The sequence below is a fragment of the Equus przewalskii genome, chromosome 3 (genome assembly GCF_037783145.1).
Source record: "Equus przewalskii isolate Varuska chromosome 3, EquPr2, whole genome shotgun sequence".
Lineage (NCBI taxonomy): Eukaryota > Metazoa > Chordata > Mammalia > Perissodactyla > Equidae > Equus > Equus przewalskii.
In genome coordinates, this window is record NC_091833.1 from 49668120 (window position 1) to 49695278 (window position 27159).

The following is a 27159-nucleotide window of genomic DNA, read 5'->3' on the forward strand; positions in this document are numbered from 1 at the left end:
AAGAATCGTCTTCTTTTAGCAATTCCATTAGTTTTGAGGACGATTGCTTAGGACAAACGGTTGATTGAAGTAAGCCCAGTGACTTCAGTGTTTGTTAAAGAAACAAAAAAAGGAAAATAGAGGGAATAATTTCAGAGTGATTCTAAGATGTGATATTTACATTCAGGAGATCATTTCTTTTCAAGCTTCAGGCGTACTCCAGCTAATTTGGGCCAGATAAAACAAAAGAGCCTTGGTTCTTTCCATAGGGTGGTAGGTCCAATGGAATATAGGGCTTGTTTTGGGGGAAGAGCAGAAAGCATACCCTTATTTCTATTGGTTCAGAGAAGGTTTCAAAGGAGAAGTAGGATTCCAGTAGCTCTTCCTTGTTCTTTATAAAGGCACAGTCTGAATTGTCTTGGCAGTACCAAGAGTTAAAAAAAGTAAGAACAATAGCAGAGTGAAGCAAGTTTTCAAAGAAATACTTGCAAAATACTGTGGCTGCTGAGCCAAAGAAACTATCTTCAATTTCCATGACATCATCAGCTATTGTTTCCAGCGGTCTTCAAAGTGAGTACAAGGCAGTCCATTAGGGTGTGGGGAGAAAACATTAAAACTTCTAGGCAGGTGATAAGAAAGTGTTATAATTCTATTTGTATTTCTGTTCATCCCAGTCTTTCAAATTCTATATTGTGTATGTTTTTATAAATGTACCTGTTATACCAGTACACACACACACACACAATTTATAAATAAATACAATATATTAGGTTGTGTCATCAAAATTTTCAGTGATAGGTGTACATAATCAAAACAGCTGAATGCCACTGACTAGGCTTTTGTTGCTACTGAAGGTATTTGGTTAAAAAAGGAAACCCGTTATTAATTAGCATAATATCACACTCACCTTTTTACCATTATTCTGAATGACCTAAACATAAATCTACTCATATAAACCCAAAAAGAGAGTTTTCATCCTTAGAGTTCCAAATAATAATTGTTTTCTAGAATAATTTTCAATGTATATGGACTGCACTCTGACATCATGCAGAATGAAATAATTTGAAAAATTATTTCCAGTATCATTGCCTTTCCTGCTTCCTTAAACACTGAAATTCTTTTGTAATTCTGTTCATTATTAATACATTGAGAACCTGGAGATCAAGAGTTTGCCTACAGGAATTGGTGATGCGACAAAGCTACCGTGGAAGGAGGGATGCGCTGCTAAGTGCCCCAGGGTCGGACGGGCTCCCCCCTGTACTCTATAGGAATTTTTATTTTAAGTAAAAGCTCTTTCTGAAGTATACATGGATGGGGCTTGATAGGCAGTGGCAGAGTGGTTAGAAGGGTTATTATGAGGATTAAGTGAACTTCTGTCTATGAAAAGCACTTAGAACTGTGCCTAGTTCAGAAAGTTTCTAAAGTGTTAGCCATTACTATTATTGCTGCTGTTAATATTGTTATTGCCATGCAATATATATCTATATAGTTCTTTTTTATTCTTAAGTATTCTTTTACTCATATGAATAACATATTTTCTATATTTAATAACAAATTTTCTATATTTTACCAACTCGTTCTAGTGATGATTTGATACTGACTTGAAGTAAACGCTTCACAAAGCCCAAGCGAATTTTTGGTTGAGGGGGAAGAATACTGGTCAAGAAGTAGGATAATAGCGGAGGGCAGGCTAACAGGGAAATGCATCACTTACTGAGCCTTCAGAGGGGCGTCTCTGCCGTTGGACAGTGGAAAGGATAGACTTTTAAGCATGTAACAATTAAGCATGTCATTATATGCTTAAATGTGTAAGAGGGCTCCGCAAAAGATTATGTGTTATTGCTGAAGAGAAAAAAGCTGGCCAAAATACATTTCTACACTGAGGCCTCTGGAAGGAAGTGATGAAGATGCTGCTGAAGGGAAAATGTCTTGAACGAGTGTTAAAAGACATAACAGAGTCCAGCTGTCACAGTCCTGACTCTATCATAAGTCTGCCTGATGATTTCTTGCACCTTATACAGAAAACCTTGAAGGCCATCACTTATATTTTGTCCACTGTGGACGATTTGCAGGAAATTTTAAACTGCAGGGTGGTTTTCTCTGCCACTCAAAATATTTTCAGGATGTTTGTTCTTGCCTAACTTTACACATGTGCAGAAAAATATAAATTAATTTTTGCTAGCAGTTGAAGAAAAATATCATTAGCAAAAAACAGAATAAACCAAACATTGTTTTCTCCCCCAAATCTCACATGTCATGCCAAAACGAAATATGAATTACTACGTTATTCATGTTATTAGTGTGGCTAATTGAGAGCTTATTGTAAATGCCTCTCTACTTCCATATCCAGAAGGGTTACTCATGAAAAATGAGAAAACAATTAGCAACACTGAAGTTACTATGACAGAGGAGATCCTGTAAAGTCTCTTTCAGGAATATCAAGATCCACAATACTGAGGAGCTCAAAGACTCTAACATATTTTTATGACAGAACAGGGAGTTTGGCGTTGTTCTCAAACCTACCACAATGATCACAACATCCAGACAATTCCAGAAACTCCTGAAATAGTGTAGCTTGTGAATGCGAATTTCCAATATCTCTTCCACCACATAGTAAAGGATAAAAAAACAGAAGAGAATCTCACAGGCTGCCAGGAAGAAATCAAAAGTCGTAACATAGCGGATCAGCTTTACAGGCTGAAATTGCCAAGATGGAACCACACCGCCTGTTGCTGGGAATTCCACCAATAACCTGCATTGCAATAAGAACAATTAAACAATCACCACAACAACAACACATGGATGCAGCCAGGAAAGGACGTCCATTTGTCTGTCCCTGAGACCACAAGTCACCCCAAATTAGAGGCAAAATGTTATCACAGCTAGTAACTCCATACTTGCAGAATTTTGTGCCACAAATGGAACACGACTTACCAAGGCCTCCCAGACCAAAAGAGATTATTCCTCCTCGGTCTCTGTTTTACTTTTCTGGTATTTATTCTGCTCAAAATGCTGTACATTGGTTTTTATTTTTTTTTAAGTCTTTTATTTATTTGTTTGTCTTGCTGAGGAAGATTGGCCTTGAGCTAACATCTGTGCCAATCTTTCTCTATTTTGTATGTGGGACACTACCACAACAGCATGGCTTGATGAGCGGTGGGTAGGTCCGCACCTGGGATCCGAACCCAGGAACCCCGGGCCGCTGAAGCAGAGCATGCGAACCCAACCACTATGCCACCAGGCCAGCCTCAACTGCTGTTTTTTTAATGTAAAAGTTAATCAAGAAACAAGCCTTTCTAGGACTTCTATTAAATGCCAAGTCATTGAACTGGGCAATGAAGAACATAAGAAATATAAGCGATGCATTCAAAACATGTATGATCTGGTTGAAAAGTCAGATATATATTTTATATATTTATATATAAATATAAAGATGGAGACTGAGTTTCTCATTTAGCCATTTGGTAACATCTGACTAGCATCAGATAACTTGCCCTAGGGGTACTTTTTGCTACCCTTCCCAGAGCTTTATAGTTAGCAGGTGCTCCGTAGACACCTGATTGTCTGAAACAGTAACATATTTTTTACATTCATACTGACAGCACTGATCTTTAGTGATTTAGCATAATCGAAGTGAGGATGTTTCTTGTCAAATTCCCATCTTGTAGGTGTCACACTGAGAAAGTTAAGGGATTCACTGAATGATACAGACTCCCTATTGAACTAGAAATAGAATCTCTAGCTCCTTAATTTTAAGACTTTTAAAAGAGCTTTAGTCAGGGGCCGGTCAGGTGGTGCAGTGGTTAAGTTCACACGTTCCGCTTCTCGTGGCCCGGGGTTTGCCGGTTAGGATCCCGGGTGCGGACATGGCACCACTTGGCAAAAGCCATGCTGTGGTAGGTGTCCCATGTATAAAGTGGAGGAAGATGGGCATGGATGTTAGCTCAGGGCCAGTCTTCCTCAGCAAAAAGAGGAGGATTGGGGGGCTGGCCCCGTGGCCAAGTGGTTAAGTTTGCGTGCTCCGCTGCAGGCGGCCCAGTGTTTCGTTGGTTTGAATCCTGGGCGCGGACATGGCACTGCTCATCAAACCACGCTGAGGCAGTGTCCCATATGCCACAACTAGAAGGACCCACAACAAAGAATATACAACTATGTACTGGGGGGCTTTGGGGAGAAAAAGGAAAAAATAAAATCTTAAAGAAAAAAAAAAAAAGAGGAGGATTGGCAGCAGTTAGCTCAGGGCTAATCTTCCATGAAAAAAAAAAGAGCTTTAGTAAGCTATTAGAAATAACTTTCTCCCATTACAGGATGGTAGCCTAGAACCTGAATATATAGGACTCACGTATGAGCAATGATCAAGTACAGGCAGAGACTATGGCAAGTTAGAATTGGTCAAAGAAGCATGAAAACTTTTCCTTCCTCTTCACTATCAATCTCCTGTTTTCGTTCTATTCGATGTGTTGGAGAGTAGAGGTGAGAACCAAAAACGCAGGAGACGATACTGAAACGAAGAGCCTTGTGACAGCCTCAGTGTGAGCTCACAGGGCAGGAGGTGGCCTCTGTGTGCAAGTCATCTCTCCACGGCCCGTTCTGGCCCTGCTCTGCCAAACCCTCCAGAAACTTAGACAGCAGTGTAGAGAAATGAAGTCACTGCCTTGAAATATTCACTCTTAAAGTATTGGGAGGGAGTGAAAGACACACTCAAGACTCTATAAATACGTATTTCCTTAAATGTCAACCAGAGTTGTCTGCCTGTTTTTATGCTCTTCACATCCTCACTGGAATCATTAGGAAAAGTTCAATACGAACTGCAATAGATTTTTATTCATTTCTAGTAATAACTATTGCTTGATTTAATGTGATATCATTTTCTGCAAAAGTTGTTAAATACAAGGACTGGGAAATCCAACTGGCCATGTAAAGCACAGTTGCGTTTAGCCTCAAAAATGATCACAAGGGGCTGGCCCAGTGACGCAGCGGTTAATTATGCATGTTCTGCTTCGGGGGCCCGGGGTTCGCTGGTTCGGATCCTGGGTGCGGACATGGCATGGCTTGGCAAAAGCCATGTGGTGGTAAGCGTCCCACATATAAAGTAGAGGAAGATGGGCATGGATGTTAGCTCAGGGCCAGTCTTCCTCAGCAAAAAGAGGTAGATTGGCAGTAGTTAGCTCAGGGCTAATCTTCCTCAAAAAAAAAAAATCACAAAATAAGGGTATTATGATAATTTATCCTTCTTATTTGGTGGGTACATATATGTGCAAGCAATTCATGTCAGTGATGTTTGGGTATTGCTGACACGTCCACCAGGAGGATTAAGGTAGGCGAACTCTGGATCCCTCTTGCCTTGTTGTACTTTTTATTTTTTCATAGCACATATTACCTTCTAACATACTATTTAATTAATTAATTTCTTTATTTTGTTCACTGATGTGTCCCAGGAGCCTAGAACAGTGCCTCACACATATTCAGCGTCTAATAATGTTTGCTGAATGAATGGACAAGAGGCCAAGATAAGCCAGTGGGATCTTTGTCAGTTTCCTCATGGGCACCAGAGTGGTTGTGATGGCAATGTCACAGGATCTGCAGAAGGAACTTTATGTGCCTTTGGTGAATCTTGAGGTGAGCAAGTATCTGAGTATCCTACTGAACCCAGGCAAAGCCCCTGACTACTGTGCTTGTGTTCTCACAGCATGGGCATCATTGGAGAGTGGGAAACTCATGGAAATGAATCAAGATTGATGGCCAAGACCATGATGATGGAGCGTGTAGCACTGATCATCCTCATAATGGGTAAGGATAGGTGTTAGTAAAACACAGTGCTTTTTCTGGGAAGGTTCCAGTTTGGGGATGAACTGGGACCAGACTTAAGGTTCTTCCCAACTGATAATATTCTAGGATCCTCCCTCCCTCCCTCTAAATATCCTTATTCCAGTAACCCCTCGGTTTTCACTCCTCCCTTGCTCTCAGCTCTGATCCTTGGCACTCTCATTTAGCCAACTGGAGTTTTCTCACCTATCTCCCTCCCACACAAATACACAGAAAGGGGAGGGCTGAGGGCCCTCGGTACACACCTGATCACGCAAAACAGGTTAACGTTGGCGTTGTACACTGAAAAGTCAATGAAAGTTGCCCTGGTTCCTCGGTCCAGCCAGACGTTTCTCTTGAGGCTAGCAACCTGAGCGGCTGTTTCCTCTCTTGTTCTTGACAAATCCAGGTAATAGCCAGCTCCACTATAAGTTGCAATTATTCCCCAGTGGCTACTTCCATTCAAGTCTTTTTCACTTGTGTAGATCCAACTAATTAAAAAACAAAACAAAAACAGAACAAACAGGTAAAATCAGTGGCACATTTATGGCAATTACAAAGATAACTGGTTCCTAGAAAGAGAGAGAACATAACAAATACACACACGTATCATCGAGCTGGGTAATGTGCTCGACACGGCACTTTATTAGCATTTTCGTATTTAATTCTCATACAGTTACTATCCCCTTTTTAGGAATGAGGCCCTGAGCTTAGTGAGGGCAGCGGAGTCTCAAAGCTTTTGACGGTAGAGTCAGGAGCCTACAGCAGGACTGTCGGCCTCCAGAGCCTGTGCTATGAGCCCTCGGTCTATCACGGTTGCCTTCCCTGGGTAACTGTACTCAGAGACTACATGACTCCAGGCCCCCAAAGCAAACTGCAGCCAAAAAAGGTACAAGGTCATCAAACGCAAGTGAACTAAATAAGACTCCACACAGTGTTTGGGAATTTAATCCGGAAATATTTACAGAAGCTCTCGTAGGAACCAGGTGCTTCTTAACGGCGTTAACGGTGATCTAACGATGAACCAAGATCTTTTCCCTCTCAAATTTCTAATACATAGGGAGAGAGAGGTTGTAATGAAACAATTAAAACACAAGGTAGATGAGTATAAGAACCGAAAGAGAAGTACAGAGAAGTAGCTCGGGCAGATCAGAGGAAAGCCCTCCGTGTTTGGAGTTCCAGCGACGGGAAAGGTGGACCAGAGGAGGCTTTGAGAAGAAGCCGTATTGGACCTGGGCCATGAAAGGTGGACCTGGACCTGGACAGGTGGGTGGGAAGGGCATTTTCAAGCCTGAGCCAGACAGGGCCAGAGAAGTACAAGGCACCCAGCTAGGAACTGGCTTCAGCTCCCTTATGATGAAGAAAAGAAGGCTGAGAGGTAGACTGCGGCCAGATTGCGAAGGGCAAGCACGAAGAAGTCACAGAAGGGAAGGTCTGAAGGGACAGACAGGGGGACTCTGGAGGCCGTGGGGAAGACTGGAGCGGTGAGGACCAGAGGGCCCATGTGCAGGAGAGAGCTGACACAGAGGGTCTGAGACGGCCTTTCCTTAGGAAGGCCTGCTTGCAAGGTGGGACCTAGGCGGGCATCTGGAACTTGACTGATAAACAGCCCCGACACTGACTGGTAAGAGTGGCTCAGTGTGCCTAGGCTGTCTGTCAAACAAGGTGGCTTATGCCGAACGCCTGCTTTCCTTCTGGGAGTCGGGGAGTCTGGTACATGCCAGGCAGAGGGTGCCTATGTGACCAGCACCCAGTGAACATATTGGGCACTGAGTCTCTGATGAGCTTCTCTGACAGACAACATTCCACCTGCGTTGTTACAACCTGTTGCTAAAGGAATTTAGCACATCCTGTGTGACTGGGCTGGGAGAGGACTTCTGCAAGTCGGCGCTTTGTGACTCCAGATTTTGCCTCATGTGCCTGTGCCTTCTGCTGCTTCGGCTCATCTCCTTTCACTGCAGTCAACCTGAGCTGTGGATACGACCAAATGCTAAATCCTGGGACTCCTTCTAGCGAGTCACTGAACCTGGGGTGGCCTGGGACCCTGACACAGCTCCGTTAGCAGTCCCTGAAACAACCATGAAGTGATGAGGCCTGAACCAGAGCAGTGATAGTGGGGAGGAAAAGGAAGACCGAGGGAGTGCCAGCCCAGTGACTGTCACAGAACTCGGCAATTGATTTGAAGTTGGGGCAGAGGAGACAGGACATGTCAAAAGTGACTCTGGTGCCCAGTCCTGTGGCCGAGCGGTTAAAGTTCTGCAAGTTCTGCTGTGGTGACCTGGGTTCATGGGTTCAGGTCCTGGGCGTGGACTTACTCCACTCACCAACCACACTGTGGAGGTGTCCCACGTACAAAAACAGAGGAGGATTGGCACAGATGTTAGCTGAGGGCAAATCTTCCTCAGCAAAAAAAAAAAAAAAAAAAAAAAGGCGAATCTGGAGTCTCTTTTTGGATAATGCGAAGATGGTGGTGCCATCAACAGGTGGAAGAGCAGATCCAATAAGAAAGTGATCACTTCAGTTTGGGGTATATTGAGTTACAGGCACTGGTGGAATATAGATTTGTCTCCTATCACTAGAAATTAAGCTCTGTGAAGATGGGGGACAGTCTTGTTTATTGCTGTTTTGTTATCCTAGCCAACACCAAGGGAAGTGTTAGAAGAGAGAGACCTCTCTGGGAACATGCCTGGCCCATATTGACACCCGGTATATTTGTTGGGAAATGATGAATCACCAAATAAAGATGAGAGTGGGAGCCATCTGAACATCAAGGCAAAAGTATAAAGAAAGAGAAGACAGAGATCTGAATACAGAACCTGGGAAAAGAGAGAAATGAGCAAAGAAGGGGTTACAGGACTAAGAGAACCAAAATTTAGTGTCACTCACAGAAGAATGAAGAATGAGCAGTTGATGTGCCACTTTCTGCCAAGAGGCCGAGCAGGATGAAAACTGAGAACTGCTCAGCGGATTGGCAAACTGAACAAATCCACTGGTAGCTTCCAAGAGAGATGTTAAAAGCAGAGGTTTAAACTTTAAGGGCGAACTAATGGTAAGGAAATGGAGGTGGCAAGTGGAGACTCTTCTTTCAAGAAGTTTGGAGATGAAGGGAAAGAGAAACGGGAGTGATCCGAGAATACGGCAGGATCAAGGGATGGTTTAGATACACGTGAGAAAGCTCCCCTTCGTGTGGTCCACCCTGTAGTGGAAATCACTTATTATCTGTGCATCCAACAGGTATCACTGACATCGTTATAAACCAGGCACTGCTCAAGGCTTTGAGAGTACAGCAGCGAATAAAATAGAGTCCCTGCCCTCAAGAAGCTTGAATACTGATGGGGAGCAGAGGGCGGCAAGAAACCATCCTAACAACGTAATTAATATGGAAGCAGCAACACGGTGGGGAAGAAGGCGGCGGGTTTTGGAGTAGGCTGGTTAAACCTCCTCTTGGTTCCATTTGTGAGCTATGACGTTTTGGGGAAGCGAGCCTCTTTTTTGCACCTATAAAATGGAGACAATACCTATTTCAGAGCTGTTTTGTGAAGAGTAGATGAAATAATGCATGAAATCACATCTTAAATAGCATCTAACATGGAGTAGTGGCTGCATAAACTTCTCTTATTAATGATAGGAGATAAAGTAAGATTCTGGACAAGGTAAACAGTTTAAGGACATGCTTATGCTTTGCAGGAACTAGAAAAAGGAGCATTAGATGGTAAAATCACTATCATAACCTAGAAAAAATGTCTTTTGAGATTATTCAGGCCATTTACTCTAAATCTTCTGATTATTACTAACTTCGTTTCTTATGGACCCTGGTACTAAATAGGGTGTGCACCAGATAAAGACAAAGAATCCGATCACGGGAAAGGTGTTCCCTGCATTGTATATTAACAGATCTGGATTATGGGGGTCTCAGTGCCCAAGAAAGGGATCTTGAGCAGCTGAGTGAATGAGCCAAGGAAGCTTAGATGGCAATCTAACCAGTGAGTCGGCGGGGCAGCGACCCCATGAGGCCCACCTTGGAGCAGCCTGAGAGGTCTTCCCATTTCTTTATAATAATTACAGTAATTCCAAAAATAATGACTGTCCTTTCTTAATACACAAGATGTCTTAAGTACGGTCACCAAAAAGCACAAAAATCCCTACAAATAAACACATTACAGACAGATACTCAAAACCACACACACACATCTGAGGTCAGCTTTAAAACAGACAGAAAAGCTGCCTCCAGCTTATTATAACTTGAAATAACTGCTCTCTGAATGAAAACTTACTTGTAAGAGCTAATGAAAGGATTTCTGTACCAGAAAATTTCCTAGTGACAATCTAGCGAACAATGTCACCAGATCTATAAAATAGGATCCAGGCATCTTAAAAAAAACCTCAGAAGGCCCGGATAGCTTCTTTCTTGTGGGCCATATGGTCAACGATTTAACCTTTTGAAAAATACATATGCAGAAGCTGAAGGGGGGCAAAAAGTAGAGAAAACTTGAGAAACCAACGGTTCATTTGGCCACAGCTTTAAGTATAAGCATTGAAAACTCACTTAAGCCATTTTCTCCTTGGTGAAAGAGTCAGAATGAATGAATGAATGAATGAATATCAGTGCGAGGCCAGGGCTCATTACCATGAGCCACAGACACTTACGCGGTTCCATTTCGCGGACCGAATGGAGCCCTATCTTCACTGCTGACCGAGTAGACATCGTAGCACTCTTTAATCTCATCTCTCAGGTCCTGCGGGATAGAACAGGATCCATTTCTGACTCTGAGCTGCCGTATCCGTGGTACGCCTAACAGGAGGTTCTCGTAGTAGATAAAGCTTCGGTTGTCCGCTTCAGTTCCGTTGCTGGGCTGCGCCTTCCAGTACAGCCCATCCAACAAGGCGCCTTCTGTGAACTGAAAGCAAAGGAAACATTTCTGAAAAGGTCCAAGCTCCGCGGCTGCCTTGCTTCTTCCAGGCATGTCTGTGACTCTGTGAACGTGGGAGAATGACAAGGGTGGGTTTGCTGTCAGAGATGTGGGTTGGATCTTGCTTCATCACTTGCTACCTGGGAGGCCTTGAGCAGGATCCCCCTGTGAGCCAGGGTTCTTGAATCTGTAATATCCATCTTTTGCATGGTTGCCTCACCTGGCACAGAGTGGGCGCTTAATGAATGGCAACTCTGATTTTTGCTCTAGGACTAAAGGCTGGAGGGCAGGGAGCAGTTTGCCTAAATCCACAACCAGGATCAATGTTACTTTCCTTATTAAAACAGCATCCCACATAATCCTGGTTCTTAACTCGTCTGGAGAAGAAAACACTAGCTTTGATTACCAGTCTGCCATCTGGTGGATCTTCTGTCATATGGTGAACTCTCTAACCACCTCCACCACCCCTGGGTTTTAGAGCTTGGCATTCATTATCACAGAATTGTGTATGTGTGAGAAGTCTCTTATTAACTTGCCTTGCCCGTAGAGAAGACAGATCTAGCCATTTCTCAGCGTCCTGTCCTTATCAGATGATCAACAGAGATGGACTGATTTGCCCCATTGAGGTGGGAAAAGATTCAATAACACAAGTGTGGTTTTGGATGCCAAGTATTTTTAGGCATCAGTAGTAATCGGTCCTGTGATTCAGTTTTCTCAGTCTTCAAAATTAATAGCTCTGATTTAGTATGAATTTTAGAAAGTATCTCTCCAGGAAGAAATAATCATTTCCAGTCCAGTTTTCTTCGATCCCGAGCACCATATCTTCCAGATCAGTTTAATCCGTTTCCTAGGGCATCACTCATGGCTTACCCTCCGCTGCTATGTTGGAATTTGTGACAATCTGGGAAGAGGCTGGGTTGAATTTTACATTAGAGATCTTTGAAAGAATGGACCTGCCTTGTATCAGGCACTGTTCTAGGGGACACACCATCATCATCAAGGAGACAAAAAACAAGAAACGCAACCAAATTCTGCCCTGTTGGGCCTTACATCCTAGGAGATTCTGAACAGGTACTTAATTCAATCAGGAGGGACTGAATGAGTGATAAACTAGGGTGAGGAAGCATCTGTCAGGCTAGAAAAATGTCCATCTTTCTTACTCCCTTGCAGGTGTAAGCGCTGTAAATCTGTTTCTTCCTTTACAACCTAGGGCATAACATCAGCACTTGCCTTGGACGGTTACTGTGGGGATTCAGTAAGCTAAGTATGAAATACTCAGCACAGTGCGAGGCGCACACACGGCTCCCGATGGAACTGCGAACAATGCACCATAACTTACCATCTCACACAGCACTGAGCACACAGCAGGCCCTGCATATCCTGCTGAATGGGACTTAGGAAGCCAAATGAACAATTTCCAGTGACAAAAAGATACTTTCAAAGTCATTTTCAAATACCTTCCAGAAGTCTTCCATTGAAGAAAGAGTTTTAAAGTTAGTTTTCTCCGTTTTCGACACGGGGGTATCTAGGAAGAGTTGTGACATTATCCGGGTGTAGTAATACACACTGGAGCTCATCATCCCGTAGGTCACTGGAACACAGAGAGAGCCAAATGAACTCCGCAGTGGGGCCTGCACACGTACTCACACATTCCTGGTGACGGGCAGACATCACCCCAGTCTGCTCTCACCCTTCCTCCCCTGTATCATTCTGGGACATCTCCCTAGCTCTCTGGCTTCCAAAAAAAGTAAGTTGACACTGGCTTATGTGAAGTGAAATTGACTTACTATTGAGCATCAAATTAAGATCAGGCGCCTTTACTTGACACGTGGGACTTCCAGTATGCCTATTCAACTTCATCTCCCACCACCTCCCAGAACGGACCCTCCACCCGGTGAGGCTGATCTGCACAGGCCCCAACAGAGGCCATATCGAGCTCCCCATCCTTTGGCTGCGTACATTCTGCTTACTATCTCTACAAAAACACGGGCAGGCCACTCACAGAGGGCCCCCAGATCAGTTCTCCATTCTTCCGCGCCCTGCTCTGTGCCCTGAGGCTGACCTCTAGAGATCATACCACAGGGGATTGCTTATCCTTTGGTTCCCAAGGCATTCAGCCGATGGGAGGCTGAACGGGAGCTTTGGGGGCTCAAGGAGAGAGGCTGGGTCTGTTCTCTCCACCCCCACTCTTCATTCCCTCATCACCCGGATGCAGTTTGGCAGGGGACCCTCCATCCTCGGCCACAGCTTCTGGGGGATTCTCTTCTCCCACAGCCACACTGGGTCCATGCCACGCCATTTCCTCCCCTTGTCCCTTCAGGCCTGGAGGTGGTAACCTTTCCTGAGTGCCTCACCTCCCCTTATTGGTTCCCGTGACCCTGCCACACCTCCGTAAATAGTCCCATCATTAAATTTTCTTTAATCACCACTTTGAGGTTTCCATCTCTTTCTTTCCAGGATGCTGACTAACACAAACACATCTGCCTCCCATCTACCTGTCAAGTCTTGTGTGGAACCCTCTAAACTCAAGCTACCCCCTGCCATGAAGACTTGCTGGTTATTCCAGCCCATTCTGAATGGTCCTGGAGGGAGATGGGGAGAAGATTTATAGGCTGAGCAGGTCACAGGAGATCAGTGTGAATCTCCGCCATGCCTCTTACGTGCTATGTGACCTGTGCCAGTTGCTTCAACTTTCTGAACTTCCGTTTCCTCTTCTGTAAGATGGGGATAATTAGCTATCTCACCTTATTTTGGTGCTTAAATAAAAATAATAACTAAAAACTATCCAATACAGTCGCTGACACTTAAATGTCCAATAATGGTGGCTCTTCGTCCTCAATCAGATTGCTGTAACACATATGCTAAAAATGTCAGCATGTGAACAAGTACCGTCTTACGCTGGATTCTAATGATTGCAGGTGTAATATGCTATAATTCCTATAATTAGCTGATAAAGGGCTTCGAGGGGAAGGAAACACATTTTCTACTTCTTTTGACCACAGTTCTCAACACCCAGCAGGTAATTAATACTTAGCTGATTCTGTAATAATCTTCAGGCATCACAAAAAGCATTTTAAAACTTCGTATTAGATGATCTTGGGATTAAACGCTATTTAGTAAAATCTCTCCTTCTTATAGTCCCCTTCCCCACCACAGCATCATAGAAAATGAAGATTAAAAGAGAGGAGTGGATAACAGTGATCCAAACACGAGAGTGTCTGAGAGTCCATCTCGAGCTCAATGGATCCATAAATACACACAATCACACGCTTGTGTATTGCATCTACAGGAAAGGGATGTTTTCCAGTCCCCTTGGCTGGGCTCCCTCATCTGTCATCTGCGGCCCACTAATCAGGACAAGAACACTCCTCTGCGGGTGTTCCTGCCTCCTCCGTACTGAACCAGAGTTAAGGGTTTAGACGTAAGGGTTAGACTTGTTCCATTCACATTTATGGAACAAGGTGTTGGATGTGAAGACGAGCAAGATGTGATCTCTGCCTTCATGAAGGGGAGCTCATTTTGTCCCCAGGGAGAGTGCTGCCTACCCAGCTCCCACAGAGGGTTGAACAAGGTACAGGGCACCCTACAAAGGCCTTCTGCGGGTCCAGAGTCAGTCGACGGAACGAGGCAGATACGATGCTAACAGTAGCAGTGGAGGCTCCCCAAAGCTGACTAAACGATTATTAAGTTGGATTTTCCAATTATCATGAAATTAGAATTCGCTTTGGATTGATTGATTAATATAGATCCTTCTCAAATTTTGTACCTGCGGGGTTTTTTGCTGTTAAAAAAGAAATATGACAAATTATTTAAATTTTTTGATTTATAAATATGCTATAGTTATATATGTATCTAAACATAAGTATTTTAGCCACTGATGTCAAAATGTATCTCCTTTATTTTCTTTTTTATTTATTTATTTTTTTAAAGATTTCATTTTTTTTCCTTTTTCTCCCCAAAGCTCCCCAGTACATAGTTGTATATTCTTCATTGTGGGTCCTTCTAGTTGTGGCGTGTGGGACGCTGCCTCAGCGTGGTTTGATGAGCAGTGCCACGTCCGCGCCCAGGATTTGAAGGAACGAAACTCTGGGCCGCCTGCAGCGGAGTGCGCGAACTTAACCACTCAGCCACGGGGCCAGCCCCTCCTTTATTTTCTTATATTATCATAGTGATTGTTTTTGAAATTCTCAGGACCTGTATGGGATTTAAAGGCTTCAAGAAAAGGGAAGCGATGCCTCCCCCTGGCTATGCAGCGCCACCTGCTGGACATCCAGAGAAACACTGTCATCTAGCTTTCCAGAGAGGATCCTTCCAAGGCCGTCAATCGGCAAACATGAACTCAGTCCCTCCCTCCCGCCAGGCCCTCGGCTGGTCCCTGAGATGTCTCCGAGCGACAGCTCCACACACTCCCGGAGTCAGCGGCACCATGAGTCCATCTAACCCGCAGCTAAAGGACCCCCGGGATTTAGAGACAGAATGATTTGGGTTCGAGTTTCAGCTTTGCTTCCTGGCGAATGTCTGCCTCTGTGTGCATGACTGCGGGTCCCAGCATCTTGGGATCTCGGATAACTACTTAACTTTCCTGAGCTTGAGTTTCATTATCTAGAAAATGGGAATAACAACTAGGGCTTTTGTGTAGTTCAACTGGAGAAATGCGTGTGAAGGTGTCTTGTATACTGTTAAATGTAACGTCTACACAGAATTTGAAATATATTACCATGTACACCTGAGAGCTATACAATGTTATAATCCAATGTTACTGCAGTAAAAAAGAAAATGCAACAGTAATGTAAGACTGTCACATCATTTCTTCTTTCAGTCCCTGACAGAGAAAGCCCACTTGCAAGGTAGCATTCATTCTTTAAATGAACTGAATTGTGAAGAAAAAAATTACAGCCTGAAATAGATAACCTTAAATGAGGACCAGAAAGGAGGGGGAATATTAAAAAATAAAAGGTAAAGGACACATATATATCCTATGTGCATGGATTTCTTCTGCCATTCAATCCTAATCTTAACTCCCAAGTTCCATTCTCCATAAAATAAACCAGAATAAAAAATATTATCACAGCATTACCAGCTAACCAGTATATAAACTAAAGCTATCTTAAAAAGAAGGTCTCAGGGTCTGGCCCAGTGGTGTAGTGACTAAGTTCAAATGCTCCACTTTGGCAGCCTGGGGTCTGCGGGTTTGGATCCTGGGTGCGGACCTACACACCACTCATCAAACCATGCTTTGGGCTGTGGCAGCATCCCATATACAAAAAATAGAGGAAGACTGGAACAGATGTTGGCTCAGGGCCAATCTTCCTCACCAAAGAAACAAACAAACAAACACACAAACCCAAAAAGGTCTCATTTCAAAATAATAACAGACACTATTTTACTCTTAATATTGTTGAAAAAATATAGGCTCAAATACTAAAAACAAAGATTGTACTGTATAAATTCCAAATTGTTAGAACAAAAGGCAAAGAAAAAACTCTTCAATGTAACAAAAGAAAAAAAAAGGAAAATAACAGGAAAGCATAAAAAGAGAGGAAAAAACAAGATGACAGAAATTTGACAAAAGCATGAAATGCGAAGAGGTTAAAGTTACTAGACAACAAAGTCTTAAATATTGGTTAAAAAGCAAATAATGCATTCCTAGAATTTTTATGCGATCCATTCAAAATGAAGTTAAAAATAAAGGAATAAGAAAATAAATATATTAGATATATATTAGGGATAAAATATTTTTAAAAAGGTGTTAAGTAGTATTATAATTTTCTGACAAAGGAGATTATAATGTACTGAGTTAAATAAAAAGATTGACAAATGATACCATACACAATGATTTAACTATAATGCACTCTTACATACTGAATAACAACATCAAGACAGATAAAGCAATACCTGCTGGTCTTATAAAGAGAATTACCAAAATCACAACTGTAGTTGGAAACAAATTTATACCTCTCAATCTTTGTCAGAGAAAGCAGACAAAAATTATCTAGAAATAGTAGGGGTTTCAGTTGAATATGTGACAATGTATACACGTCAAACTTTATACTGTACCAGAAGCGATCACACATTCTTTTCCAAATATCCATGGAACGTTTATGAAAATTAGAAATACGCTATCCCACAAAGGGAACACCAGTGAATCCCTGAAATTAACACTCAACTAGGCAAGTGTCCTTATGAGGAGACAGCCACGAGAGACACAGCAGAGCACCCTGAGAGGATGGAGGATTGGAACGACGCCAAGGGTGCCAAAGATTGCTGGCAACCACCACAAGCTGGGAAGAGGCAAGGAAGGATCGCCCCCTACAGGTTTCAGAGGGATTGTGGCCCTGCAGGCACTCTGACTTCACACTTCCAATTTCCAGAACTGGGAGAGGATAAATTTCTGTTGTTTTAAGCCAAACACCAAAACAAACAAAAATCCCCCAAACAAACTAAAACCCCCTACAAAAAACAAAAAACCAATGAGGCAACTTTTTTTTTTTTTGGTAAGGAAGATTGGCCCTGAGCTAACATTTGTGCCAATCTTCCTCTATTTTGTAAGTGGGACCCCACCACAGCATGGCTTGATGAGCAGTGTTAGGTCTGCACCCTGGATCCCAACCTGCAAACTCTGGGCCACCAAATTGTAGTGCTTGAACTTAACCACTACCCCACCGGCCTGACCCCAAGCAGCATTTTTTAAACCACAAATGCAGAAAATTAATTTACAAAGGATAAACAAATATATAGATAAAACCAAGCCATTTAGAAATTTAAAAAAAAAATTTTCTCAATAACTGTTGGGCCAAAGAGGGAATCAAAACTACCACACAAATGTAAATAGACCAGATGTAAAGACAGCAGAACGAAGACGCCGTGGGGCCAGTATTCCAGGCCACCCACCGCAAAATGAAGCTATCACTCTGAACAGGAAACCCAACCTCTTTGCTGGCTCTGTGTTGTACCAAATCCTCACAGGGACATATTTGAAGGGACTCTACAAACTAAAATGCTACATATAAATGCAAAGTGCCACACATAAAACAAAGAATGATTAGGCTGGAACCGTTTTAGTTGTCATATGAGGAAAAGTTCTGTTAGTGAATGAGAAGCAGTACCAGTGAAGGAGAGAGAAGGAAAACGGACAAAGTTGCCAACATGCGGGGAGAACACCTCGGTGCCATCTCTGAGCCGTGCCCACCCGCATCCCTTCCCGGGCTCTGCGCAGAGGGAGACAGACGGTGCCCGAGCCGCACCCCAGCGGGAGGAGGCTGTGACCCAGGCGGCCCGAATGTCAGCACGGCTCGGAGGAGGGGCTACTGGAAAGGGCTTCTCAGGGGCTCTGGCTCGTGAGCTGACCTTGAAGGGTGAGGAGGAATTCAACAGACCCACAGGAAGGGGACAGCGCAGGCCCAGGGCTTTCTAGACTCATCAGTGGTTGCCGTGGGTGAAGTACCAGATGTTCATAAGGAGTGGTACGTCTGAAGACGTGAACGCTGGTCTGTTACGTAAAGATTTTAAACTTTATCTTGAAGGTGTGGTGATTATAGCGTGTTAAATGGAAGAGTGACCTGGTTTAACCTGGTTTCAGAGACAGCAGTCGTGAGGCGGTGTCTGGGAGTCCTAAAAGTCCACACATTAGATCCCATCCACTCTGTGGTCCAGTGGCATTCAGAGTCATCTTCTTAAAGTTTAAATAAATCTTGTCACTCCCCTACTTGAAACCCTGGCTTCCCACTGTAAACCCCTTACCAAAGCCTGTCAGACCTGCAGGGTCCGGCCCCTGACCACCTTTCCATCCTCACCGGATGGCACTCTCTCCAGTGACTGTCTTCACTCAGCTTCCAGAATGTTCTCTCTCCAGTTTTTTCCTGCCTCAAAACCTTCACTCATGCAGCTCTTTCTTCTGGCTTCAGGCCTCAGAGAATCCTTCCCTGTAGGGGAATCCTCTTCCCCACTTGTCTTCTTTCATATCACTTACTACATTAAGGGCAGGGCCTAAATCTGTTTTTCATGAAATCACTGAACAGTCAAATGAATAAATGAATAATCTAGGATAGAGATGATAAAGGTTAAAATAGGGACAACAGCGATGTAAGAGAGAAGACAGACTTGAGCGGCACTAAAGAGGAAGAATTAGGGGGAACAATCACACGAGAGGAGTGAGGGAAAGCTCCTGGGATGGCACCCAGGTTTGGGTGAGCATTCCTGTGGGTGATGTTAACGTTACCCCAGAGAGAGGACACGAGTGAAGCAAGTTTGGATGGGAGGATGACGAGTCCAGGCTTGGGAATGTTAAGAACGGGATGCCTGTGGAATGCACCACACAGGAGGTCCAGTGGAAGTTGGCACAAGGTTCACAGGTCATGAGAGAGGTCCACAGGGACTTGGGAGTCCCCAGCATACAAGTACTAGCTGCAGCTGTATCTGTGGAAAAGATCAGCTAAAAGCAAGCCCAAGACCCACTCACAGAGCATACACTGTCTACACACGGGACAGAGAGAAGACAACTAAGAAAGGGAATAGAGCAAGGAGGAACACGGGAAGAGAGGGAGTCACAGAAGCCAAATGGGGAACTTTCTGGAATGCCAAATGCCATGGAACCAAACACCAGAGAAAGGTCGAATAGAACCCAGAGAATGTGCAATTATGAGGTCCCTAGAGACCTTGATGAGGGCCCTTCACGAGGCAGAAGTGAGGCTACAGAATAAACAGGAAAGGTGAATTAAAGTTATTAAAACTCCCAAATATTTTAATCCAGTTTTGGTTAAAATTCACAGGAAACTGTACATCACAAGTTGTGATGGAAACCTGTAAGGGATAGAGGCTGTCGGCACAAGGGCTTTTGCGAATCCCTGTATAAGCTAGTACTACCTTTTCTTTTAAAACAAGAGAGGAGGATATGTAATATTTACATATAAGTTCCCAGAAAGACATAAAGAAGAGAAAGCTATGCACGTGGAGGAAAGGTCACACCTAAAGTAATATTTATACATCCACAGACATTTCTTGTCATTGTAGTTTTTGTCCAGTTTATCAAAAGACAAAGGGCTTTCCAGCGACAGTCAGTCTTTAACAGTCACTTTCTATGGACTGTAACCTGTGGTCCTCTGACTGAATGTGTTTGCTGTGGGGAGCCAGGTGGGGAGCTGTCGGAGCGTTTGTCACTGGAAACAGAATTAGCTCCCCACCGGTGTATGAGTGACCCACTGACTGACTTCACCGACCTAGTTACCAACAATGCTTCATCTGCATGGATTCTTTTGCAAATTAGAAAGACTATCATTAGACTATCATCCTTTTCAGATTTTTACAAGTAAAATAAAATATCCATTTCTTTTTTTATTAAGGCATCATTGATATATAAGTTTAATGTGTACAATGTGTTGATTTGATACTGTTCATTTCTTTTTTCTAGAATGCAAGGCAAAGTCTCCTCCAGAGATAAAGAAATGGAGATACACAGATTTCTTCTTCCTGTCCTAGGATATATTATGCTGTATCATGATGATGGTGTTCATTCTCTATTTTCATTACTTCTGTGGATACTGGTTGAGTTTAAAGACTTTCCCACACTAATCGATTATATTTTCTACTCTGTGAAATACATTTCCTGCTCTGTAAAATATTTACTCAGGTCTTAGCGTTTTTCTCAGTGATCTGTGGGTTACAAATATGTTAAAATATTAATCCTTTGTGGTATTTCTTATAAGTATTTTTTACAATTGTTTTCTGCCTTTTAATTTTGCCCATTTCTCTGACATATAGAAATACTACATTTCTATGATGTGGACTCAGCTAACTTTTCTTTGTCGTTTCAATTATTGTGTTTAAACACTGAAGATTTGAACAGTTTTACAGAATGAACAGAGAGCAGAAAAAAAGGAGAGGCAAATGTATTTTTATCATAGATTCACCAAAGACCTTCCTTTGCCTTTTTCAAAGATCTTCTATAATACTATTTATTCCTTTCTTTAACTTCAGCATCTAACTCACGTAAAGAAATGCTGTTACCATTTATAACAGTCACCCATATATTAGTAAGTAGTTTGACGGTGCATTCATAGCAACCTTAGGTTTCAAGTCAGAATAAATCCTAAATTACAGAGAAAGTGGGATTACTTAGTGCCATGTTATTTCTGTCCTCTTGGTAAAGTAGACTGATTTTAAAGGCATTTGGGCTAGAACTAACACTGGTAAGATGGAAAAGAAGCTCTTGATGGGTCCTTAGCTGCTCCAAATGATGCCCAAACAATCAGAACCCATAGTTCCAAGAGCCCACCGATGACATAATTCAGCAACCGTCAACAATCTCTCGGGAGAATTTTGCTTACTCCTATTAATACGACAGACACCGTCTTAGGATCCTTTTGTATATTATTCCCAATCTTCACAAAATCTTTCAAAATAAGTATTTTACAGATGAGGAAACAAAGGCTCAGAAAGGTTAAATAACTTGCTGAAGCCCACCTAGTGTGTAAGTGGTGGAACTGGGATCTGAACCCAGATCTCTGTGATGCAAAAAAATCTGTGCTTTTCCTACTATGTCAGGCTGCCTTCCAGGACACTGTCTGCTTCAGATCAAGAGCTTCCCGGGTGCAGGCAGACGGCTGAGGACATTATCTCATTTACTCACAGAGTAATGAGTTTGATATTTCGGTCATTTGATATTGACATTGCTGGCAAGATTTTAAAACTAGTAATTAAAAAGACGACTTTTGAGCACTGGGGAAAGGACTCAATCACTAGAAGCGAGTAAGGCTTTGCTAGGAGTAAATCACGCCTGCTGATCCTCACTTCCTCTTTAATTTGGTCAGCAGCTGATAGAGCAAGGAATGGTGGCATTACTCAGCCAGACCTTTGAAAAAGCCTTTCTTATTATCCTAGTTCATGAACAATCTGAGCCAGATGATAACATAATTCAGTGAACTCCACCCAAAGAGCTTTGACTAATGGACTGATGTTCTTTTCTGATTTGTTAATTTACCAGCAAAAGGGCACAAATGATATCAACTCTGCTGATACTGTGAAGCTGAGAGGAATCGCTGATCCATGAGATGAATGATTGTAGACCCAAGATAATCTCAACAGACCGGGGTGATGAGCAGATCCTAATGAGATGAAATCTAACAGAGTTGAAAGGGAAGTCCTTGACTGTGTTCCAGGAAAAAGTGCTCAAATACTTGCTGGGGGACATAGTGCTTTATAGTTTTTGGTGAAGAGACTAAGCAATCATTTATATGATGAGTCAGGCGATGGCAGAAGGCACGAGCCACGGTGTAGTATCTGGATGAGGATGCTCATGGCCCCACTTTCCCACTCTTTCCTGGTGAGGCTCCTGCTGCGCTGCCAAAGGGACTCTGATAAACAGAGCGTGTGCCAGAGGGAGTGTCTATCATTTGCATTACTCAAAAGCACGCCTACCATCACGTGATCAACAGTTAAAGGAACCAGAAAGGTTTAACCTAGAGAAGACCTATGGGACACTGGATGTCTGTCTTCAAACTTCTGATGGGCTAAACTGGAGAAGAGACATGGGAAACATACCTGGTATGGGTGGGTTTGGAGAGTGGAACTGAGAGAGGAAGTTAGATGGGAACAGACTCTGGTTTCATATAAGGGCGACCTTTCTAACACAGCCATAGAAAAAGGAAGTGAACTATCTCAAAGAAGTCAGCCCCTTACCAGGAACTCTCGCTCCATCAGATGCAGGCGCACTGACCATTGAAAGGGATGCTGCAGAGGGACTTTTAGCATCCCATGGAGGTCTGATCATATGACTGCTAAGATCCCGTCTTAACCAGAGAGTTTACAATATTCTGAAATAAAACTGTGCCTATGTCAAATCTGTAGCTACTGATATAAGAAAAAAGATGTGATTAGTGTGAGGAAGAAAAAGCATAAAAATTCTAAAATAAACAAGAAAACACTAGTTAGTTACATGACTTAAGGCATGTTCCCTAAAACTCTAGCTCTTCAGTTTATTTATCTGGCCCAGTTCCCGAACTTATCAGTGCATCTGAAAACTCACATCCCGGGGCCACATCTGGAAGGCTGATTTAGTACATCTGGGCAAACTAATTATTTAAAAAATTCTCTTGGTGATTCTGAAGCTCACACAGTTTTGGGGGCCACTGAAATTCTAGACTTATTTATAGGTGTACTTATCTTTTGCATAAGAAATATGTATGTATGTGTCATGCTTGAAAAAACTTAATAATAATAATGATTCTAATCAACCTGTTAATATTTAAGGCCACTGTAGTATAATATTTAAGCAGTATTTCTATGCAGGGAGCAAACTCAACTCCAGTATTCTAAGCTCTAACAGCTTAGAACATAAAAGTTAAAAATATCACATCTCTTGCTTTATAATTTTTAATGTAATGAATTCATCATTTCTAGCTTTTTTGCATTTGTCTTAGATAACATTCTTTAAAAAGTAATGAGACATTCCTTCCTAAACAAATAACAGGAAATTTCAGGAAATTAGTAAGGAAAAAGCAAGAAGATGGATGTTGTTCATATATACATACTTTTTATCTTAAATAACTTTTTTCTTTAAGTTCCCACTCGGATAGGCAAAGTCTCAGAAGATATAAAAAGAAGTCATGCTCTGATAAAGCGCATTCAGAGCTTACTAGGAGTAGTAAAAACCAGTGTGGGGATATTAAAAAAATAAATATTCAATTTCTTAAAATTACAAATATTGAAACTTAAATGTGTCCTTAATCTTTTATGTTAAACTTACAAATGTTCTTCTTTTCATAATCTAGTAAATGAAAAAACTGTTTTTAAGGAAACTTTTAGCACTCAGACAATTAAAGTCAAGATGGTCAATTTTAATGTAATAAGAATGGCATTATTAAAGTATTGATTAAATTTAGATTCTCTCCATATGCAAAGAAGGGGACTCTTTCCAAGGTTGGTGTCAATTTTTAAGCATTTCTGAGTGTAGACGATATGAACGAACTCCTTTCCTAGAGGAGTATGGCAGGTGGTCCTGGAGGTCGTCATGAATCTGCTGCTTTTTCTGTTCTCACAAAGGCTTTAGAGGGAAAATCACAGAACTCCATCACCCAACACCTTTGGATTCAGAGGATAAATCCACTGGCTGTGAGTTTCTAGACTTTGAGGCAGATGGTTTCTAAGACTGCTTTCTGGCTAAGGCTTCCCTCCCCTCCCCTTCCAGAGGATGCAGGGATGTACTGAAAGAAGAGAGGAAGAAAGAAGAGGTGGATCTGGAGTAAGTTTCCTGGAGAGCAAAAATCCGGGGATTATTAACGATTTGGAAGAAATTATGAATTAGGATGAAGGCATCCACATAACACATCCAAATCAAAAGAAGGGGAAGTATAAACATACATATCCATAAAAGCAATATTAGGTGACATTATCTGTACATCCTGAAAGTTAAACTTGAAAAGTCATTTTGCTGAAAATAATTCTTACGTAGAGTTTACGTTAATTGATGTAATGACGGTGACACTGTAATTATTGTTAAGGAATCTAATGCAGAAATCCTTTTACTTGGTTTCTTGGTGTCCAGCAGGTTGCCACATGCATTTCACAGTGAAAATGGTCACAACTGACAATGAACTGGCCGTTCAGATAATACCAAATTTTAATAATGTTTATCAGAGGACAGAAGAGAGCGTTACCAAATTCTAAATTGGAATTGAAAACAGAGAAGAGAACTTCTGAGTTAACCCTTCTGGTGCACATACAATTCCTTTTAATTATGATTTTAACAAGTCAGATCTTTTCAAAACATTTCCTTTAGTGGAAAGAAACATTCTACTTACAGATGCACAAGACTATGAGAAAAAGCAGGTATGTGGCCAGTTCCCGTAAAACACTTCGAAGGTATTTCTCTCGGTTAGTGTTGCTTTCCTCCATCAGTCTTGTTCCCCAGAGACCTTTAAAATAATAATAAAAAAAGATGTCATTTTATTTTTAAAATCTCATAAATGGCAAAGGGAAAACACACAAAATAAATAGTATAACCTTTAAGGGAGATTTTCTTTTTTTTTAAACACACCCTGAATGCAACTGAGAAATTGTTTTAGGAGAGTGTACCTTTCCTTTGAGCTTACATCAGGCTACTGTCTCTCTAGATGCGCAAAACACAGGCAACTATCTGATCATTGGCTAAACTCCCCATCCCATTAGAAAAGAGCTTGGTAAAAATTTAGAAAGAGAACAGGAAATGACGCAGCCTAAAAGGAGGTTAAAGAATTGTGCATACACATCGGCCCTTCTTATTCGGGGGAGGACACGACCTATTAGCCTATTACTCACTTCCGTACGTGATGTGACTATATTGCAAATGATGCCTTTAGGTCACCCCTGACGAAAAGAAGTCCTGGCGGGAACATCTATCAAGCTTCAACACACTGGTGTAAAACCTCTGCTCTGTACCCATCTTTGTCCTTGAAGAAACTCGGTGCTGATGGACTACACTACACATGCTTAGCTTAACAGATCTTTTAAAACGCACACTAACGTATAAACTTTAAATGAAAGGCAACAATTCTTCCGGCTTCTCTCTCTCTTTGGAGAAAAAGTAAAATCAGCAACCACGTTCCGTATTTTAGCAGATGGAAAAAGTGCTGGGCGGGCTGGGCGAAGATGACGTAACCCTCCGTGAGCCTGCTGGAGAGAGTTCCCGCGGTTTTGGACTCGGCCAGCAGACAGACATGGTGGCCGTCCAAACCCCGTTAATGAACAGTGTGGTCAAGTCACATTGCTGGGTCCTTGGAAGAACCTTAGCGTTTTCCAAAAAAGACAAACTTCTCAATCCTCTCAGTGAGATTAGGTTGGCTCCTGATGGAAGCCGACCTGGCCCCTGCTTGTTGCCCCACGCTATTTCCACAGACCTGAACCCCTTCACACAGCCACTTAAGCCATACAGAAAACAGGGGGAAATGGTATATGGTCTTTCACTTCGAAGAAATGACTTCATCGCTAGTGTTTATGCATTTTTTAAGTCTTACAATAATACATTAGTTCTACTCTTAAATTTGGAGTTTTCTTTATTCTCCCAAATTTCCTTTAGGAAAATCAGCATCTGAATTCAAAGACACTGTGTTACGCATCATAGATTTCACCACACTGAAAGTGGAGCATAACTTATGACCAGGTTTGTGTCTGCCAAGATCTGGTAGTTGTCAGGGAATTACTCACCCAGAAGAAATGCAGCAAGCAGAATGTTTGTTCGCTAAAACTCTATCATATTAAAGAATTATTACAAATTTAGATGACATGGAAAATTACAACTCAGAATAACAGAGAGGCAGCCAGATATTAGGCTGAGTGGCCCTGTACACAACCACATCATTTCTTTGGGTCTATTTCTTTTTGAGGCCAGGCCTAAAACATACACATAAGCCCCATCAGGAAAAATTGTTGCCTTGCCTCGCTTGGTCAATGATCTCACTCTTTCCCATGGTTTATAAACAATTATGCACCAAGGAATAGTCATAGTTCTTAATATTTACAAATGGTATTGCTTGACTTATAAATAGAAAAACCAAATTCCTATCAAATTTTATTCAAGCTAAACGTGAATGGTCTGCAGCAATTAATTTGAGCCTTTGAATGAAATGTTTCAAATGAAAAGAAACAAATCTCCTTATTTATGTTTTTATATAATATACTTTTATTCATTTACTTTTGCTAAATTATCTACCTCCTCAAATATTTATTGCTTTAAAAATTTCATCCAACTTGCCCACTTGGTGTATATGTAGGGTCTGTCTGAGGATACGGGGACCTCTTCACATTCTGATGGGTGAGAAACGTCTGGCCTGGAGCCAACTATGCCCCATGTTTAACAGAGCTGATAGGGTAAGAATTGTTAAGGATAAAGTTCACAGCCAAAATGGCAGCATTCTTCAAAATCAACCTTTGTCTTCTCCCACAATTGTCCCAGTTGTGGAGGGAGCGCCTTTCCAGCATTCCAGGTACTCATGTTCAGTACATAGGCTGTTAAGGAGAATGTGGGATGAGAACGACCACTGGACAACTGCCCAACTTCCTTCATGTTTAAGAGGTTTAATGCAAGAGCCCAAAGTCGGAGCATATCGCCTAAACAATGTATTTCCCTGCACAATCATGCTTACTGATATGAATATAGGGGAACTCTGAGATAGATAATCAAAAACACAAAAGATGTTCCAAACATAAATAATTGACTTTGAAAAAAATGCCATTTTTACAACTATTTTATCCAAATGCTTCCAAACGCTTTTAATTTTGCTTAACCTCCAAGCCATTCCATCTCCACCTTTTTGTTTTGGAAAATATAAAAAATACCATGAAGAGAGAATGCTATAATGAACTACTAAGTATCAGTTACCCGGCTTCAAACAATTATCAACTCATTGCTAACCTTGATTCATCTCAACCTTCACCCATTCCTCCCCAATTATTTTGAAACTAATCCCAGCTATCGTATTATTTCATCTGTAAGTAT

The 27159-nt window shown here is 42.1% G+C and overlaps 1 protein-coding gene and 1 long non-coding RNA gene across 3 annotated transcripts in view; one reads left to right on the plus strand and one right to left on the minus strand.

The window, feature by feature from the left end:
• Positions 1-27159, minus strand: part of PKD2 (polycystin 2, transient receptor potential cation channel) — a 56269-nt gene that overhangs the window by 23503 nt on the left and 5607 nt on the right. For both annotated transcript variants that reach the window (XM_070612680.1, XM_008523689.2), the window contains exons 2-6: positions 24488-24601; positions 12152-12285; positions 10432-10682; positions 6051-6275; positions 2503-2731 (exon numbers count right to left, since the gene is read on the minus strand). In XM_070612680.1, the coding sequence (XP_070468781.1) occupies positions 2503-2731; positions 6051-6275; positions 10432-10682; positions 12152-12285; positions 24488-24601 (953 nt within the window). The remainder of the gene's footprint in view (positions 1-2502; positions 2732-6050; positions 6276-10431; positions 10683-12151; positions 12286-24487; positions 24602-27159) is intronic.
• Positions 401-5580, plus strand: LOC139082282 (uncharacterized). Its single transcript, XR_011538117.1, has 2 exons — positions 401-549; positions 5418-5580. It is a non-coding gene; the product is annotated as an uncharacterized lncRNA (long non-coding RNA).